At 43.4% G+C, this 20,416-nt stretch overlaps 3 protein-coding genes across 4 annotated transcripts in view; 1 reads left to right on the top strand and 2 right to left on the bottom strand.

Moving 5' to 3' along the window:
• Positions 1 to 3,535: 3,535 nt before the first annotated feature.
• On the bottom strand, positions 3,536 to 11,753 carry LOC111957180 (phosphoglucomutase-1). Of its 2 annotated transcripts, none has more exons than XM_023977929.2 (11): positions 11,197 to 11,753; positions 10,235 to 10,433; positions 9,854 to 10,000; positions 7,294 to 7,419; positions 6,016 to 6,206; positions 5,412 to 5,566; positions 5,097 to 5,212; positions 4,855 to 4,990; positions 4,337 to 4,520; positions 4,109 to 4,243; positions 3,536 to 3,837 (listed from the first exon to the last, which is right to left on the bottom strand). In XM_023977929.2, exons 1-11 carry the CDS (start codon positions 11,452 to 11,454, stop codon positions 3,748 to 3,750), a joined length of 1,737 nt encoding a protein of 578 aa, XP_023833697.1. In that variant the 5' UTR covers positions 11,455 to 11,753; the 3' UTR covers positions 3,536 to 3,747. The 2 variants fall into 2 exon arrangements, with proteins under 2 accessions (XP_023833697.1, XP_023833698.1); XM_023977930.2 differs by having other exon boundaries at positions 10,271 to 10,433.
• The window catches only part of LOC111957179 (KN motif and ankyrin repeat domain-containing protein 4), a 48,231-nt gene continuing 38,192 nt past the window's right edge, over positions 10,378 to 20,416 (top strand). Inside the window, exon 1 of the mRNA XM_023977928.2 lies at positions 10,378 to 10,450. The gene's annotated coding sequence lies outside the window, so the exon portion shown is untranslated. The remainder of the gene's footprint in view (positions 10,451 to 20,416) is intronic.
• LOC111957181 (angiopoietin-related protein 3) lies at positions 12,795 to 16,123 on the bottom strand. Its single transcript, XM_023977931.2, has 7 exons — positions 15,508 to 16,123; positions 15,045 to 15,155; positions 14,805 to 14,928; positions 14,531 to 14,644; positions 14,354 to 14,449; positions 13,895 to 14,167; positions 12,795 to 13,691 (listed from the first exon to the last, which is right to left on the bottom strand). The coding sequence occupies exons 1-7, from the start codon at positions 16,021 to 16,023 to the stop codon at positions 13,480 to 13,482; spliced, it is 1,446 nt and encodes a 481-aa protein (XP_023833699.1). The 5' UTR covers positions 16,024 to 16,123; the 3' UTR covers positions 12,795 to 13,479.

The following is a 20,416-nucleotide window of genomic DNA, read 5'->3' as shown; positions in this document are numbered from 1 at the left end:
AAGCAAAATACAAGCCTCTGCTTGTTCCGTAAGCAGAATACTTCATAGTTATCACAATCATTTTTCACAGAAAAGAACATGTGGCAGATCGTCATACAGAGGGCAATACAACACTAAATAGATTTGGTTTTAGATTTCTCCAACACAGTAGGCAAATTCTCTCCTCTTCAGGCATGCTGTTAAATCTACTCGTCTCTATAGCCAGAGGAATGGTGCCAGATGACACAGATAATATAGAGCTGGTGGGATTTTCCATGCACCGGCAGAACAGAGAAGAAGCTATGTCTGGTAAGACGAGGGGTGGGTGTCTTTTTGTCAATAACAACTGGTGCTCGCCTGAGGTAGAGTACCTTATGATAAACTGTAGACCGCACTATCTCCCAAGAGAGATCTCATCTATATTATTCGTAGCCGTCTATTTACCACCACAGACCGCTGCTGGCACTAAGACRGCACTCAACCAAATCTATAAGGCCATAAACAAACAAGAAAATGCTCATCCAGAAGCGGTGCTCCTAGTGGCCGGAGACTTTAATACAGGCAAATTTAAATCTGTTTTAACTCATTTCTACTAGCATGTCACATGTGCAACCAGAGGAAAAAAAACTCTAGACCACCTTTACTCCACACATAGAGATGCATACAAAGCTCTCCCCCACCCTCCAGCAAAAACTAAAGCAAAAACTAAAGCAGGAAGTACCAGTGACTCGCTCAATACGGAAGTGGTCAGATGACGCGGCTGCTACGCTATAGGACTGTTTTGTTAGCACAGACTGGAATATGTTCCAGTGTTCATTCAATGGCATTGAGGAGTATAACACCTCAGTCATCGGCTTCATCAATAAGTGCATCAACAATGTCATCCCCACAGTGACCGTACATACATATCCCAACAAGAAGCAATGAATTACAGGCAATATCCTCATCGAGCTAAAGGCTAGAGCTGCCGCTTTCAAGGAGCGGGACACTAATCTGGACGCTTATAAGATATCCCGCTATGCCCTCAYATGAACCATCAAACAYGCAAAGCGACAATACAGGATGAAGATCGAATCCCACTACACCGGCGCAGACGCTCGTTGGACGTAGCAGGGCTTGAAAACTATTACGGACTACAAAGGGAAACCCAGACGCGAGCTGCCCAGTGACGCGAGTCTACTAGACAAGCTAAATGCCTTTTATACTTTTATACTTTTCTTTTATAAGGCAAGCAACACTGAAGCATGCACGAGAGCACCAGCTGTTCTGGATGACTGTGATAACGCTGTAGGTAGCCAATGTGAGCAAGACCTTTAAACAGGTCAACATTCACAAAGCCGCAGGGCCAGATGGATTACCAGGACGTGTACTCAAAGCATGCGCGGACCAACTCTCAAGTGTTTTCACTGATATTTTCAACCTCTCTCTGACCGAGTCTGTTATCCCTACATGTTTCAAGCAGACCACCATAGTCCATGTGCCCAAGGAAGCGAAGGTATTTTACGTTACGGCAAAAACGCAATGAAGTGCCTATGCAAAGCCCTAACTTAGTCACTCAGAAACGTATTCCAATATCTGCATGTCTGCCGTCTGGGTCTGTTTAGAATGAAACAATTTTACTTTGAGGGGTTTCCTGCTCTTCCCTATGACAGGGGGGCACCGTACTGTAATGCTTTAATGAGCTCCCCAGGGCCTCCCAAGTGGTGCAGTGGTTTAAGGCACTGCATCACAGTGCTAGCTGTGCCACTATAGAACCTGGTTCGAGTCCAGGCTCTGTTGCAGAGTCCAGGCCCTGTTCCTCTCTAACCAATAAAGAAGCATTTCTAAAATACTGATAGGTGGAGGGGCTGGATCAGAGCATGTCAGCAGCCTCTGGGTTCACTGCTCCCTCCAGGACCGGGTTGGACAGCATGGTTAGGAGAGGAGACCAACATCAGAGTGGATACTATAGGTCTATGAACATTGTAAATAGTACTGCTTTTAATATGCTAACTGCTGTTAGTAAAAACCTCTACATGTTATTAGGGACAGACACATCTGCGGCGGCTGACTTTTCTCAAGGCACCAGAAGTGATTTGCAAGACAAATGTAAAATGTAACTAAATGCAGTTTTATTGATTAAATACGCATACAAAAAAACACTGTAAGGGCATGAATATTTTCCTGCAAATGTTCGACCCTAGCTATCTGGTYACTTTATTGTATTAAAAAATGTGCAGTACTGCATTACGCTGAGTAGAATGCTGCTAATCGAGGGGCTGGGGTTCCACTCGCTGTCCAGGCAGGGGATACATGGCCTACCTGTGTCCTTGTCCACTTCAGCCAAAACAGATAGGGAAACAGTTTCCTTTTTATGACACTATCATGGCAATAGATACAGTATTGCTGGCAACTCACCATTGGTGTGGAAGGGGACAGTGTTGATCTTGACAGTTGGGGGGACAGAGCTATAAGCCTCACTAAACTGTAACACCTTATAGAACAGAAAGCTTTTTTTTTTAAATAGCTTTTTTTTTATTTTGGCAGACAACAAGTCTAGACACCAAGTGTAGACACCACATAATCATCATCATCAGTAGCTGATCATCATCAAGAATATACTTTTTTGGGGATGCTCTGAACACTCCATGGCCATATCACACCTTCCGACAAGGTGTCCTTCAGTCCCTCCACCTTAGCCGCCCATTCACGCAGGTTGTCACTCACTGGCTTGGCCTCCACCCCCATAAAAAATTGTGCTCACAGGTTATTTGAAGGTGACATGAATACACACTTGTTCCCGTGAAAACATTTTGACAAGCACACACAGGTAGGATGACCTAATATCTGAAGATATGATGCATACAGAAAACATAGCTGTAAACTAAGTTAGAAAAACTCACTGTTAGATCTGCTGTCTGCAGTTTTGAGGTATCGTTTTCGTTGCTGCACAACTTGACAACAGTATGTGGCAATATTTCATACAACAAATGCATGCTTTTCATGATAAAATATTGCATTGGAGCTAGGCACACTTGAACACATTCTTTACAAGAGAACAATGGAGCAAGTTGATACGTTTCGAAGCTGTTGTCAGCCAATTTGGCGGGAAGAACTGCTTTGGATGGAGCCAGACAGCCAACAAATAGTCCTAGTCTAGGCTACATACCTCTCAACTTCACTTGATGTAGTGTACCTAAAACGACCTATTGATAGTACGGTAGTTATAGATAGTATTACAGAAAGCGCTTAATCTTAAATCCCACTTTGAAGACAGAACAGGCATATCAATATTTCTGTATTGAAATMATTTTGATATGGAATGTTTCTTTCATTTTGATGATGCAATATTTATGAAGACCAAGGCCTTCTCATGACCGATTCATTGGGGAATTTCCCATGCTACTGTCTGTAGACCTATACCATCTATGGCAGGGCTCTCCAACTCTCTGTTCCTGGAGAGATACCCTCCTGTAGGTTTTTGGAGTGAATATCAACAGGACAGCAGCTCTCTGGGAACAGGGTTGGCGAGCCCTGATCGATGGGGATTTCACTAATGACACCAACAACCAAATARAAAGTTGAGAATGTTTTATTTTTGGTACAGTTCACTCGTTCTCAATTAATAAGAAGCTGAGTGGTGATAGTTGGGGTTGATCTGAAGGTACAAAATCGCACAAAGATGCTTTGGATGAAGGGTAAAAATGACCATCTCAGTGAAGGTAGGATTGGGGATAGACAGTGTAGTTTGAGGCTTTTATTAGGAGGGGCAGGGGTGGTAATGGACGATCATGTGATGACTGATGGGCCACTGCGGCCTGTCCTCTCATGAAGCTGTGAAACCTTCAGGGCTATGGTAACCAGGGGTGCCAGCATCACCTGGCACACACACACACACACACACACACACACACACACACACACACACACACACACACACACACACACACACACACACACACACACACCTGTCTCTTATACACATCTAGATGTGTATAAGAGACAGCACACACACACACACACACACACACACAGGTAGGTTATACACTTAGTATGTAGCTACATGGCCATGATGATATTATTAGAAACACTACAGTTTGGTAAGTGAGATCTAATCTCTGAATCATCGTTTGCCTGGTGTTAGACTTACCTGTGGGTCTCGGAAGATCTTGTCAGGGTCTTTCTCATAGCTGTCGATGTAGACCCGAACTGTTGCCCCCACACTCCCTGTTCCACTGAGCCTGTAGATGATCCGGGAGCCATCTGTGAATATTATCCTCAGGCCCTGCAAGAGAGAGGAGATGAAAATGAATTAGTCCAATGTAACATGTAGGTCCAATTCTGCGTCCACGCCGAAATAGCCGCCTRCATTCCTCACTTGGTTTCTGCAGATGCGCCCGTCTACGGGATCAGTGTATTCAAAGTTGTCTGCCTTCTCCACCTGGTAGAGCTTCTCCCCCACAGCGAACCTCTGGCCCATAAAGGCCTTCTCCAGTATCATCAGCTCCAGATCCTCCATCATCTGAATGGCTGCATCCAGGTCGACTTCCTCATAGTCATACCTGCCCAAGGCAGCACAGCAGAAGATGAAATAAGAAGCTTTGGCTACGTCGCTCACGTGTTTCATCTTTCTGAGGCCAYCCCCTCTGTCATTGTCTAAGAGAATCACACTGCCACTTTTTGACACTTGCTTTCATATCATAATGTCTTTTTTTTCAGCTTGATTTGATTTTCAGCATGTTATACAACTCTCGGGTTTCACTCAGACTTGAGCAGTAGCCAGCCTCACTACATCTCTCTGAGAAAGTCTGTGAAGATTTCAGAAAAAGGATGTCTGCAATGATATGCTTTGACCACCAGAGGTCAGTACTGTGATTCACACTGTCCYTTGCTCACTTGGTAAAGAAGTTCCTGCCAAACGTCTGCCAGTGGTCCTTTATGATATCCTCCACACTCTGCTCCCTCGTTGCCAGGATGGACAGCCATGCCAGCACGGCCCAAAGTCCATCCTTCTCACGGATATGGTCAGCACCTGACATGATAGAAACAGTGTAGATTGCTTGAGGTTCTTGCAGTGTTTGCCACTTTTCATGTAACRACAACATAGTTCCTGACATTTTGACTCACTGATGAGCTACCTGTGCCGAAACTCTCTTCTCCGCACAGTGACAGCTTGCCTGCGTCCATCAGGTTGCCAAAGAACTTCCACCCCGTGGGGGTCTCGTAAAGTTCAATCTTCGTTGCCCTGGCAACACTACAAAATACAGAGAAATGGGGGATTTTGTCATTTTGTTGTTTTGGTTATCATACATGATTATGGTTTATGATCATTCTGCACACATCTGTACATTCAATATTCAAGTTCGTTATCATTTGTTCATTGAGACAGGATGAAATGCAGTAGTGGTCAATGGCTCATTTTCTCATTGGATAATGCCAGGCCGAGGCCTTACTTGTCCAGGGCAGCGCTGGTGGGCATGCTGCGGGCATAGCCTCTCACCCCTGTGTGCTGAAAGTAGGGGATGSTGAAGACATTGGCAGCGATGACAGCCACCGAGTCCGAGGGGTTGACGAAAAAGCCATGCTTACCCAGAATCATGTTACGGTCCTGGAACACCAGACAGAGGTTAGAGGTCAGGCGACAAGAGAGAGGTCGTCATTGTAAATAAGAATGTGTTCTTATAACTGGCTTGCCTAGTTAAATAAAGGTTAAGTAAAAAATAAAAAAGAGAGGGTTTAGCAGCATGGTGATTTATCTAAATACAATTCAAGGCATCTAAACCCTAACCCTAAAGTTGTGATAGAAGTCTTCAGTCTGTCTGGGATGCTTGATGGGTACTATTTTAACATTTCCTTAATTATCTTGGATGAAAAATAAGAAAACGTTTCCCAGTAGATTTTCAGTTGTTGTGTCAGCATTGGCTGTTAAAGCACTTTAATATTTCTAGGGGGGGTTCTAGTTGTTTTTCTATAAAAAWTCACAAATGAAAGATGATTACCTAAAATGGTGATCATTATTATAAAGACAGTAAAATGATTGGTTGATTTAGCACGCACACCYTCACCATCAAAGGCAGCTCCAAAATCGTACTGGCCACCCCTCATGGTCTCAACCAGGTCGGCTGCGTAGGTGAGGTTGGGATCAGGGTGCTGGCCCCCAAAGTCTTGCAGGGGGACACAGTTAATGGCAGAGTTCGCAGGGGAGCCTAGCTCCTCACACAGTATCCTCTTCACATAGGGACCCATCACTGAGAAGTAGACAGAGTTACAGAGAGAGAGCGAGAGGAGGGAGGGAGGGACAGAAAGAGGGATAGAGTCACGTTTAATAATAAACAGTTTATTGGGACAAGTGCCATGGGGTCCAAGAGACAGGATTAGAGAAATAGAGAATTTGAATTGGACCAGTCTCTAGTGCCTGTTTTATAGTGTGGCTGTTGAAAGAGACTGGAATTAGGGAAATCGCAGTCTTTGACAGAGTAGAGAAACAGGATCAAGGTGTGGGATTCTGCAAGTGGGTTTTGGCGGTTATGGCGAAGACATGGCAAAGAATTTGAGAGGTAAATAGTGATAGTTTGACACTGTGATGGGGACATTTGGGAAACCATAATGATAGAGATTYTTGAGAATTGGAAGGAAATTTGATTGAAAGAGTATCCTTTTTCTTAATGGATTATTTCATGATATTGACCCTCTTCCCAGTCCTGTTAAAACATTTGCCAAGTACACTGTTAGCCCACATTTTAGATATCAGAGTATCCAATTACTCAGCATCATCATAACTTTGATCTCTCAATTTCAGAAGCTTTGAAGTCAGTTCAACATGGACACATCCTTGGGTTGACTGGCTGATTGCTCCAAGCCACATAGGCATGAACGTGGAACCTTGTTAAAATTCCATTCACGTCAAGATCTTCGGCGATTTGGCAGTCTAASGACACCGGCTTTCCTGTGCGAAGGGGGGTCCCGCCTTTGGTTTCAGTGTTATCACAGGGGAGCTGTAACCCCTCTCTCCTGAAAGACTGGATCATGTAACAGATAGTGAGATACGACAGCTGAATTCTCGACTGGGCTTCTGCTCTCACAAATCGTGCTCTGCTCATCTTTACTGTGGCACCGTGTGAGATTATATGAAACCTAAGCTATATATCAACATACGCGCTTGTGAAAACAGCATAACTATAGTATAGGTTTTGCTGTACTGTACATCTGAATAGAGCAGCCTTCTTTTTACCTCCTAATCTTGCAGAGCCAGTCGAGTGTGTCTCTGAATATTGCATATACTCCAACTACACGTCGACGTCGTATCTGTGAAGTCTGGCCCGCTAGATTACTAACCTCCATGCATGGCATCTAGCTGGATCTTGATGTGGTTCTCCCCAGACAGCAGCTCCTTCAGTGCAGCAAAGTCAAAGATGTTCCTTAGCATGTTGGCGTAAGACTCTACCGAGTCCACTATCTCCACTGTGGCAAAGACAAAGAATCCCTTCAGTTGTACATCTCAGTAAGCAAAGGAAGGGAACAGTTCAAAGAATAAAAATAGAAGCAATGTTCAGCGGACAGATTAAGTCAAACCAGAAACTGTGCTGTTAAAAAGTCACATTGAGGGCCTCCCGGGTGGCGCAGTGGTCTAGGGCACTGCATCGCAGCGCTAGCTGTGCCATCAGAGTCTCTGGGTTCGCGCCCAGGCTCTGTCGCAGTCGGCCGCGACTGGGAGGTCCGTGCGGCGACGCACAATTGGCCTAGCGTCGTCCGGGTTAGGGAGGGTTTCGACCTTCGTCTCTCCCGAGCCCGTACGAGAGTTGTAGCGATGAGACGAGATAGTAATTACTAGCGATTGGATACCACGAAATTGGGGAGAAAAGGGTAAAATTTAAATTTAAAATAAATAAATAAATAAAAGTCACATTGATCTTGCACTGCAAACTTGGACTGTCATGGTTTTTATTTGTTTTTTATAGTGCAGGTTTTATTTAATCCTAGCCTAAGTATGTGAGTTTTCTCTTGTTGCCGACTCTAAAACAGCCAACAAGGAACCAAACATCCAGTACTAGTTTACTTCTCCAGTTCTCTTGAGCTCCTTAAACCTGACCCCAAAAAAACATCTGGGTCGGATGGTTTAGACCCGTTCTTCTTTAAGGTTGCTGCCCCTGTCATCGCCAAGCCTATCTCTGACCTTTTTAACCTCTCTGGGGAGGTTCCCATGGCTTGGAAGGTAGTCATGGTTCGTCCTTTATTTAAAGGGGAGATCAAGCTGATCCTAACTGGTATAGGCCTATTTCTATTTTGCCTTGTTTATCAAAAGTGTTTGAAAAACATGTCAATAATCAACTAACTGGCTTTCTTGATGTCTATAGTATTCTCTCTGGTATGCAATCTGGTTTCCGCTCAGATTATGGATGTGTCACTGCAACCTTAAAGGTCCTCAATGATGTCACCATTGCCCTTGATTCTAAGCAATGTTGTGCTGTTATTTTTATTGACTTGGCCAAAGCTTTTGATACGGTAGCCCATTTCATTCTTGTGGGCCGGCTAAGGAGTATTGATGTCTCTGTGGGGTCTTTGGCCTGGTTTGCTATCCTCCTCTCTCAAAGACTGCAGTGTATAAAGTCAGAACATCTGCTGTCTCAGCCACTGCCTGTCACCAAGGGAGTACCCCAAGGCTCYATCCTAGGCCCAACGCTCTTCTCAATTCACATCAACAACATAGCTCAGGCAGTAGCAAGCTCTCTCATCCATTTACGTATATGCAGATGATACAGTCCTATACTCAGCTGGTACCTCCCTGGATGTTGTGTTAAACGCTTTACAACAAAGCTTTCTTAGTGTCCAACAAGCTTTCTCTGCCCTTAACCTTGTTCTGAACACATCCAAAACAAAGGTCATGTGGTTTGGTAAGAAGAATGCCCCTCTCCCCACAGGTGTGATTACTACCTCTGAGGGTTTAGAGCTTGATGTAGTCACCTCATACAAGTACTTGGGAGTATGGCTAGACGGTACACAGTCCTTCTCTCAGCACATATCAAAGCTGCAGGCTAAAGTTAAATCTAGACTTGGACTCCTCTATCGTAATCGCTCCTTTTTCACCCCAGCTGCCAAACTAACCCTGAATCAGAWGACCATCCAACCCACGCTAGATTACGGAGACGTAATTTATAGATCGGCAGGTAAGCGTGCTCTTGAGAGGCTAGATGTACTTTACCATTGGGCCATCAGATTTGCCACCAATGCTCKTTATAAGATACATCACTGCAATCTATACTCTTCTGTAAACTGGTCATCTCTGTAAACCCGTCGCAAGACCCCCTGGTTGATGCTTATTTATAAAACCCTCTTAGGCCTCACTCCCCCCTATCTTAGATATCTACTGCAGCACTCATCCTCCACATACAACACCCATTCTGCCAGTCACATTCTGTTAAAGGTCTCCAAAGCACACACATCCCTGGGTTGCTCCTCTTTTCAGTTGGCTGCAGCTAGCGACTGGAACGAGCTGCAACAAACACTCAAACTGGACCGTTTTATCTCAATATTGTTTGTACCATCTTTTGTGCTGCTACCATGTTGTGCTGCTGCCATGTTGTGTTGCTACCATGTTGTTGTCATGTGTTGCTACCATGCTGTTTTGTCATGTGTTGCTGCCTTGCTATGTTGTTGTCTTAGGTCTCTCTTTTTGTCGTGTTGTGTTGTCTCTCTTGTCGTGATCTGTGTTTTGTCCAATATTATTATTATAATTTTTTWATCCTAACCCCCATCCCCGCAGGATGCCTTTTGCCTTTTGGTAGGCCGTCATTGTCAATAAGAATTTGTTCTTAACTGACTTGCCTAGTTAAATAAATGTTAAATAKAAATAAATAAAATGCTCATGTCAGGTTATGAGTGATGTGTTTGTGCTCACCTGTAAAGGGTTTGAACTTGTTCTCCAGGTCAAACGTCTGTTTGCTCAGGGTAGCCAAGTCCACCCGGAGCTCTGGGCAGATGGCATACTCCTCTATGGTTCTGCTGATCTGGAAGATTCTGTTGGTGACCGCATCCTGGGCTGGGCCTGGGTTGGGTCAAACAGAAGCAAGACTTAATGCTGTATCCTCTGAATACACATTCAACTTCATGTCTTGTGTTACACAAGGGCACTCAATTTGTGTCGACCTTAATTGTGCTGCTCTAGTCTTTGGAATTGTTAATATAGACTGAAATGGTATCAAATGTGTCAAATGTCTGCATCACTGAGGATGATACGTGTGAAATGTCTCTATCTCATCTTGTAACACTCTTGGCTAACCCTTTCCTCCTGTTCCCTCTTCTCTAGTTACAGCACCTCCATTAGCAGTGTTGAACTTGATGCCAAAGTCTCCTTCGCGTCCCCCAGGGTTGTGACTGGCTGTGAGGACGATACCGCCGATGGCCTTGTACTTTCTGATCACACAGGAAACCGCTGGCGTGGACATGATCCCATGATGACCAATCACGAGCCGTCCAACCTGCGAAGATGACACAGGTCAGTTGTGTATGTTTTGGCAGCGGTGTTGTGAAGTTGACTTTCAGGTTAGTGTATCTGTTGCGGTTACATATTTGAGCAGTTATTTTGAAACAAGCCACTATGGCTTGGAGTTGAACACGTTTCGTGACTGAAAGCCTCACGTTGATGGTATAGATTTCATTTTATTCCATTTTTACTTCTGGATTTTAACATGAGAAGTCCATAAGCTATGGTTGCTGGTGGTTATACTTAGGATGGCCATAGAAATGACAGCGGTAGAAACACATTAGGTGCAGGTGTCGTCATGTGCAACTTCCTTTTAATCCCCCTAAAAATACCCCCATCTGCAAAAGCGTCCGAGGTTCTCTAATTTATGACCCAGCACCTCGGGGCCACATTAGTGCTGGCACTGGGACAACAACAAAGCTAGTTTAAATCTATTTCAAGACAGCGAGTCCTCAGTTAAGAAAGTTTGTTTTCCAGACCAYCTTAGAATAAGTATTCAACAATTGTAATAAATGTGGCATATATAGACAGTCTTCCTTAAAACAGTATGTGATTCAAAGATATAAAACCAGTTGTTAATTTGTTAATTTCATTCTGGCATATTTTCAGACACCTTTAATCCATTACTAATGTTTGCATGCCCTGGATAGGCCACGTGGTGTCAAATAGGTAACACCACCAACCAGTGATTTGGAAAAGGTGACACTGATACACAGTCGCCCACATAGTGACAGGTTACAGTGACAGGTAACACTGACCCCATTCGCAGCTGCCATCTGAACAATGACCTCGATGGCTGTTTGATTGAAGTAGCGTCCATCTCCCCCAACTACCATTGTGGACCCCTGGCGGTCCAGCAGATCGATGGAGGAATATATACTCTGGACGAAGTTCTGAAGGTAGTCCTTTTTGGACTGGAAGACAGACACCTTCTTCCTCAGACCACTAGTACCTGGTCTCTGGTCTGGGTAAGGGGCTGTGGGTCGAGTCAGAACTTGCAGTGGACTATCATCCATTGTTTCAATGTGGTACAAAAACAAAAAAAACAAGGAAAGAGGGGTAACCTGTTGCGTAGATGTGATCCCCTGACAGTTAAAAGGGTGTACAGGCGTAACGGGAGGGAAAAGTCTTAGCCACTCCCAGTATTTCACAGGCTGGTAGAGGGTAGTTATGGGTCCAAAAATAACCAGGCAGACTAATGTGTGTGCAGAGACAGATGGTAACTGAAGACGCTCCTTAGTTTGCACATTTACAGGGGGATCACTGTCAGGGCTGCAGCAGACCCTGTGTGGTCCTTCCAGGCAGTAGGTGGAAGTGCCATGTGGTTTAGGCTCTGTACTCTGCAGCTATGCTGACAATGATATTTGAGAGGTGGATGTTGTCTCCAGTAAGAGATTCCCTGAGCACTGATTCGTGGTCAGGTTTGATTTGAATTGACTTGCTGATGCACAGGATTGAGATGTGGTGGTAATACTAGTGCAGACCAGTGTGAAGGGTCAACTTCTTCTCTGAGAGTAGAATGCATTGCTGCTTCATAGGGCTAATGTCGGATATTGTTTTGCTAGTGCTGCATCGCCAACATTACGGGGGTCTTTCTTTCAACTTTTCTTGTGACCCTCCAGTCAGACAAAACAATATTTCCAGTTGAAAGCTGATTTAAAGTACAGGTGCACTCTTTTTGGAAAAAACCACTAGGGCTCTGCTGTCACATGATGTCCTCTCATTAGCTCGGTAAGAAAATACCAATTGTAGGTCTGATTTCATCAGAGATCGGTGAGATATCGGCTATTTTTTTCAGGTCAAGGCTGAACAGTGTATACAGGGGAAGTACCTGTCGGACACTCACCATGTTGTCATACCCTCACTGAAGGACGTCCCTCTGTTTACATAAAGGGGCCAACTTGTTCTAGCCTGGGTACCCGTCTGTTTAGCGAACATTCCACTCCCGGCACTTTGTGCCATTGCGAAACAAGACACGAAGTACAAGGAGAAGAGTGTTAGCTAAATAGACTGGTACTCAGGCTATACTTATTCTGCCAATCATGACACTCCCATCCCTCCCATAACCTCTGATAAGTCCATTCAAGTCCATTTTAATTGAGTAGTAATAATACACTGTGTAAAGGCTTGAATAGAGAGGGGTTTTAGGGTACAGTATATTTACAGGTATAGCTACTAACGGCTATAGATAGACGTAGACATAGATAGGCATATAGACATTCCAATCTTTCAACTGGATAACCATGTTTTTGCTGATTTAGCTCATTAGAAATCAAATGATTTMTGCTAGTCTTTCGTCGTAGTCGAAATACCGTTGTAGTCTTTCGAGGGTAATTATTCAGAACCACACCAGTAGTGTCATAAATATGATTTATTTTCCAGAACTGTAAAAATGTGATAAGTAACAAAAATACAGTATTTACAGTACAGATGTGCTGAGAGTCAATGTGACTAAGACCCTGGTGATAACTGCTGTCATTAAGGTGGATGCCTGTGTGCTGTCCATCCAATTCRTCACCACTTCATACCTGGTTATATTCAGACTTAAGATCTGCACGTTTAACACTAGTTTGACATGAAAGAATGATGTACGTTTTGCATATTTACGAGGTTCGTGCGCAGATCACAGGTTTGAAGAACCGCCCACCATTAATTCATCGTTTCCAATGCTTAAACAAGAACTCTATAGGATTCCACAAATGCATGTAACAATAGGAGGATGTTATCAATCAATTTCACCCKAAYATTTGAKCGRTAAACTGAGTATAAAAATGTTTGACAATTKATTTGGTTCCTTGTGTCCCAAAGCCTTTAATGCTGAAGAGGAGAAGCGAGTCCTTTTTAGATTAGCTAAAAGACAAACAGTGGCTTAGAGTCCTATTTAATAAACTTGGTCCCACTGTGCAGTCGACAGAAGAGACCTGACTKAACTGGCCTCCTAAATCTCCTTAAYGCRTTGTTGTCAGGGACTGTCAGTCACATGTATCTTTGCCAAAGGTTGGTCAATGTCTTGTTTCTGTCCATACGTCTTGTGTTTGTTCTCAGCGGAAGTTGCCTGTTTCTGAGGAGGTTGAGGTGGCTGTAGTGGTGGGGGTGGAGCGAATGGAGATCTGGGTGGATCGGAGGTAGTAGGAGGCCCCTCTGGTGGGCTTCCAGTGGATTCCCCTCCTACACTCTGAACGTCCCTTGGGTCTCACGTGGATGTATCTCCCGTTCAGATTGGTGTCTCCACAAGCGTTGAACCACCAGCCYCCTGCGAAAGCCCAGAGGATTAGTTKAACTTGATGCTGGTGTGAAAAACAGCAAACTCCATTCAATCTAATGTTCCATCAAACCATATTCTTCATAAATTAGATTAAAATCTTTCAATAAATAATTTTATTCAGAACAAACTTGAGCCTTGTGATAAACCATCCATCCATAAAATGTCGTCCTCCCCAGTCCCCACTACTGTACCTGTGTAGGTGTAAGCGCAGTGTGAGTCTTCAAGGTTGTCATTGTCCCGGTCCTTAGTGGAGAACTTCATACCGGTATGGTTGCTCATTGCATCAGGCAGATTTCCGGATGCCTGTGAGAGGTGGATAGTATAGTGGACCTCGMGTCCATCCAGAGAGAAGTTGTATCCGATGAAGTGTTTGCCCTGTTTCCAGTCCTCCAGTTGGATGTTCAGGAAAGAGTCACCTTGACTAGCCAGGGAGTGGACCTTCTTCAGACCCAGCCAGAACTCCCCTGGTAACACAGACAAATCAACAAGGCTCAGTGCTGTACACACACACACACACACACACACACACACACACACACACACACACATGAGGTGATGACAGCATCAGTGCTTTAATAATTGAGTACTCTGGTCTGGTGCACTGGTCATGAGATAAAATACACATTGCACCTCACAACTCGATCACTCACCTCGAAAGTCTCCAAATCCGTTTTCATACTTCTCCCAATTCTGATCGAAATTCACGGACCCATCCTTCCTTCTCTGGATTATAGTAGCCCCTCCATCTGCAGAAAGGYAATAGGAAATACTTAATCAATAAATARACATTAGTACACAGCATTGGCYCMACTCGTTYTCTGTCTTACCTTGATCCATGTCGCAGTAGACCATGAAGGGCTCGGATTGGTTGGGCTTGATGGTGTACACTCCACTGGCTCTCTCGCCCCTGGTAAATAGCTCACAGCAGTCTGATGGGAGATCTGTAGCACAACCACACTCACAGTCAATCAGCAGCACTAAGGGGATCAATCCCTCAAACATTGTGTTTTGTAGGGCCCCTAAAATTGTAGCTGTTGCCAAAGAATGAGCTGAAGGGAATACAAATCAACAAATGATCATGACTCTTTTAAGCTACCTTACCTGTCATGTCAAAGCTGCCATTTGCAGAGGCGTTGGTCAGATACCCAGTGAGGTCCGGCGTGACAGACTGGAAGTTGTCAGATGGTTTCTCAATAGTCTCTTGCATGAAAGGGTTATAGGTGAGCTAAAAATGCGAAGGAATAATGTGGTGCTATAAAAATGTAGTCAATTGCCTGCTGTCATGATTGGAAGACTGTAAGGCTCAAGCTACATCATTTGTTGTACAATAGCAGCAACTACCTTCTCCTCCAGAGTCTTGATCTTGCTCCTCTGGTGAACAAGCTGGTCGCTCTGCTCTCTCACAGCCTTCAGCAGCTCGGCGATGCTTCTCTCCTGGGTGTGGATCACATCCTGAGGGACACATGATGGGACAGGGTAATTTCTCCAGACATATTTATCATTGGGTACAATATGTCTATCTGGTAGTATTGTGCTGTTCCTCTTCAAGAAAATGGAGTAGGCTAATCACTACTGTATGTAAAAGAACCAAAGGTGACTTTAGTTAATTTACCTTCTTGAGGTTTGTTGAAGTTTCTGAAAATCATGTAAAAATTCCCTGTAAACTTTACCTTGGTTTCTTACCATACCAATATTCTACATGGATATTTTGTGAGTTTTTTGAGAATGTTAATCAGCTTTAACCCCATGCTCAATTCAAAACAGCATTTCCCCCATGGGTTAAGGTCAGTTTGGGGTGACTCACCTTCAGTGTGTTGATCTCAGCCAGCTGCTCGGCGGGTACCAGGCCCTGAGACAGGCCGCTCAATTTCTCCTCCAGCCCGCCCACCTTGCTTTGAAGCTGGCTACGCTCCTGCAGTATGTTCTCCACCTTGGAGTTGATCTCCAGCGATAGGCTCTTGATTTCCTCGTTGTTGGCCTTGAGCACCACCGTGGTCTTCTTCAACTCCTCCTCTTCCTCCTTGATCTCGCTGGCCAGCACAGAGAGCTGGTTGAAGGAGTGGTCGAATATGTTGAGTTTCTGGAAGATGCCATTGATCTGGTCCTTGGTCTTGTGGACGAAGTCCCTGAGGCTGTGGCCAAGCTGAAGGAGACCATTGGCCAGGAGACGCACGTCGTCCAGAGCGGCGAAGCGGGAGCGGGCCTCGACGGCGGGAACCTGAAGGAGGGGAGGGTCTTCGGACATGGGCTCCTCCTTGGTGCAGAGGACCATTGGCCACGAAGCCACAAGTACGAACATAAAGGTTAGCGTTAGCTTCATGACGTTGTTTGTTTCTGTCTTTAGACCGTCTCGCGTTGATAGTGAGCTGGCCAGCCGGCCACTTGAGTCCCCTCTTCCCTTGAAAAGACGCCACAGGACACAGTACTGGGAAACTATATAGGCTGCCTTGGATGAGGTTGATTATTAACTGACTTAGTCTCAACTGAATTTGCTTCTGCAAATATGGCTGCAGCATCCACGAGTCCAGCTTACAAAAGAGCTTAACCCTTTGATTATAGGCTTTGTTTGAAATGACTGCAGTCAGTTATTTCCGTTATTTCAGTGTTCTATTCTGAAATTCTAAACAAAAGAACTGAGTGGGCAGCTGTGTGTGATGCAATCAATTGGAATGTTCAGTTCAAAACACATTGGTGTGCCAGCCTGGTACCAGCATCCACTAACAATGGCTATTCCAAAATTTCCACTTCAGTGTCCCAGTCGGTGAATCATCATCGATGCCCAAATAAATTGTTGATGGTTCTCAATGGTGGGGCCAAAGTCCCAAAATATATTTGCACTTGGAACAGTGTGCACTATTATCAACAACATCTGTGCATAACATATTATATCTGATTTGAGTTTCTTATCTTCCTTTGTATAGACATTCATAACATTCACATTTGGAGAGTCGCAGGTAATGAAGGGTCTGTTTGTCTCTCAGTGAAAAAGTTACTAATGAGGCTGGGTTGTTTTTGAACAGTTCCTGGCAATAGTTTGTAGTAAACTTCAGATGACCCAGWTTACATATTATATTGATTGCGTAACATGTCCTACAGGTGTAGGATCTTAATTTGATCACTATTTTGTTGCTGAGAAATTTTCTGCGCCACAGGAAATGCAGATGAGCTTCAAGATTGACATCAATTCAATAAAAACCCACACTAACACAGTTATATTAAAATTATTGCACTTTTCATGTATCCTCATTTTGACCAGCTAATAGCCTAAACACTGATCAAGAAACATTATAGACAAAATGTTAAAATCATGTTGCTGCCGGATTATTTTGCTACGACAATACAGGTGTAATTAAGATCCTACATTGTCCTATAGTTTTGCAATATTTTGTTTAAGCTATTTTTTACCTGAGAAAAGGTCAATGATGTAACTAAGGTTGGAAATGTAAGCAATGTAAATATTTAAATGGCAGCCCTCTGCAATGACTGAGAATGTACGGTCAACATTTCGCTCTGAGATCACCGTGACATATTTTTTGTGCGTCTGATTAAATCACCATGGGAGCATATCAGAGTTGCGGACATTCCTTTCTACTCGTGCGTCTATCCTACAAAATAGGGTAATCATTCCTGCTGATACAGCTGATACTGCTACATGTATAGTAGTGGTGATATCCCAGCTAGCACACAACGTTCTGAGAACCATATATTTCTTAGAGCTTGACTAATTCCATGGATAGAGAACATAATATCATAGCTTCTAATCTCACTGATGCCGTTCCACAATAAAAAAAAAAAATGTGTTTGCATGATTACTGCCTAAGCAAATTCATTTCCATGTGTCCTATCTATGCTTGAAACATTCTTAGTGAAAGTTTTAAGGAAGTTATTCAAAACCCTCAAAATAACCTATAATTTCCATTCTCAGAGAGTTAATAAAACCTCCCAGGAAAACTTTTAAGGAACCAGATTAAAACTCCCTGCAACCTAAAAATAAATGTTCCAAGAACAGGTGTAATTTTCACTTCTGTTCTCAGAACAATTAAAAAAGATTTAACATTCCAGTAATTAAACATATGGCTTCTGTTCCCACAACCAATGTGAAACCAAAAACATACGTTGCCACAACTTCCAAAGATCCAAATGTGCTAGCTGGGTAGTGTGCGACTTTATTTTTATACAGTTAACTCTTCCTTAGTCAGCACCTCCACAAACATTTTTGGGTGTGTGTCAGATCATGCTTTTTAATAGTCTACGTAAGAACACAACATTTCTCAAGCAAGAATTTTGCTATGACTGTCTGGGAGTGGTCTAAATGGGGAGGGGGAAACTGAAAACTAGCTGTTATTGGCAGAGAGATTTTGAACTCTCTTTGTTATTGGTCTATTAACCAATTTACCGTATGGTGAATTAACCATTGAAAGCCGAAACTCCCGTCCATGCAAACCTGCTGATTAGAAAGTCCTGTGTAGACTGTATTATCAACCAGCAACTATCAGGAAATAACACTGATCACATTCATTCACACATTTACAGTGTTAGTTTCATCAGAATTTTGACTGCACTGGGCCTAAAAATTCAGTAAGTTTGACAGTCGATAACTGGTTTTCCTTTAACTGTATGTGGCCAGGAAATTGCCATGCTATATGAGTGTACAGGGGTATTTTACAATCAACTAGTCAAACCGTTTTACCGGATGATAATCTACAGTAGACACATATTGCTTCTTTGTTGGCTCATGGTAACCAAACCAAAGCCAATATGTGCTTTTTGAGAAATCACATTTGAACCGTCATGTTTCAGGCCCAACAACAGATGTCTTTTGTTCTGTTCTTGCTGTCATACACCCGGCAACTCATAATTGCTGATGAAATAACTCGTAACTCTGATGAAATGATGACGTCCTTATAAGGGTCAATAGCTAGGTTCCCATCCAAATGGCAACAGATTTTCATGTAAATATTCTAAAATCAGCATAAAACAATATGCATGCTTTGCGGTTAAATTCCCTTTAAATTCCCATGTACGGAATAAAAAAATACAAGTTAAATGAGTTTTCCATTGCATTTTCAACTCTAAAAAATGTTGCGTTGCCTACTCTTGTCTTGGCAAGTACACTCTAGCCAACAGTTTACAGATACAGTGCAGGTAGGCTAGTCTACATGATGAGATTATTATGGACAAAAGAGTGAGATCATTTTTATATGTCAAATGGCAGCCAAGCATCGATCGTCATGTCACCAGAACAATACCCTTGATATTTATTGGAKAGGAGCATCAAGCTCATCACCGTGCACTTTCACCACCCTGTGAAGTTCATCATAATTCATTTCATCTGTAGCCTAATAAACTGCATGCTTTCGAGTCGTAGTGAGAGACCACACAACWTATCATCGCGTAACTTCAAATTTACTTTGATATTATGGTTATTATATCAATATTTGCGCATAAAGGCGATTCAGCGGCCATCTCTCGCACAATACATTTTACCGACACAAAAAGATCCTACCCAGTCTAGCGTATTTTGTTTTGTCGACATTTGGAAAGTTTAGCGACAAATTTGCTGTTTCCATCAGGCCTGTCGTGACATTTTTTATCCGACATGTATTTTACTCGCAAATTAAATATATTATTATTATGTGTTCAAATAGTAAATTGAGCTTGTCTGGTGCAATGGGACCATGTGGTTCTTACTCATCACTCATGAATAGCGACTCATAACTCAAAATGTCATAGTCAAACTTTCAAGGTCAAATACAACATCATCATTGTCCCTGAGACAATGCCTATCTTATTTACAGTGAATGATGGCTTATGGGATGACTTGACATTCAACACAGGGAGATTTATCTAGCAGTAGGCAATGACACTATAAGGCTCACAATCACACGGACATTGACTCTATTGACTGACTTGAAATCTTGGTAATAAAATAGCTTATTCAACATGAGAGGACAAACAGATTTTATTTAACATTTGTTATTGTGTATGCAAACGTGTGAGGAAAATGGAAAGGGTACACAGAGACAGGTGAATATTAAATGTATTTGATCCTTGACGTTTCTTTTTTTGCTGAGTTTATATGTCATCTCACTGTCAACTGCATTTATTTTCAGCAAACTTAACATGTGTAAATATTTGCATGAACATATCAAGAATCAACAACAGACATAAACTGAACAAGTTCCACAGACATGTGACTAACATAAATGGAATAATGTATCCCTGAACAAAGGGGGGTCAAAATCAAAAGTAACAGTCAGTATCTGGTGTGGCCACCAGCTGCATTAACTACTGCAGTGCATCTCCTCTTCATGGACTGCACCAGATTTGCCAGTTCTTGCTGTGAGATGTTACCCAACTCTTCCACCAAGGAACCTGCAAGTTCCCGGATATTTCTGGGGGGAATGGCCCTAGCCCTCACCCTCCGATCCAACAGGTCCCAGACGTGCTCAATGGGATTGAGATCCGGGCTCTTCGCTGGCCATGGCAGAACACTGACATTCCTGTCTTGCAGGAAATCACGCACAGAACAAGCAGTATGGCTGGTGGCATTGTCATGCTGGAGGGTCCTGTCAGGATGAGCCTGCAGAAAGGGTACCACATGAGGGAGGAGGATGTCTTCCCTCTAACGCACAGCATTAAGATTGCCTGCAATGACAACAAGCTCAGTCCGATGATGCTGTGACACACCGCCCCAGACCATGACGGACCCT

Source organism: Salvelinus sp. IW2-2015, linkage group LG32 (assembly GCF_002910315.2).
Source record: "Salvelinus sp. IW2-2015 linkage group LG32, ASM291031v2, whole genome shotgun sequence".
NCBI classification, from domain to species: domain Eukaryota; kingdom Metazoa; phylum Chordata; class Actinopteri; order Salmoniformes; family Salmonidae; genus Salvelinus; species Salvelinus sp. IW2-2015.
Note: the sequence above shows the minus strand (reverse complement) of the source record. Positions and strands in the feature narration are given on the sequence as shown.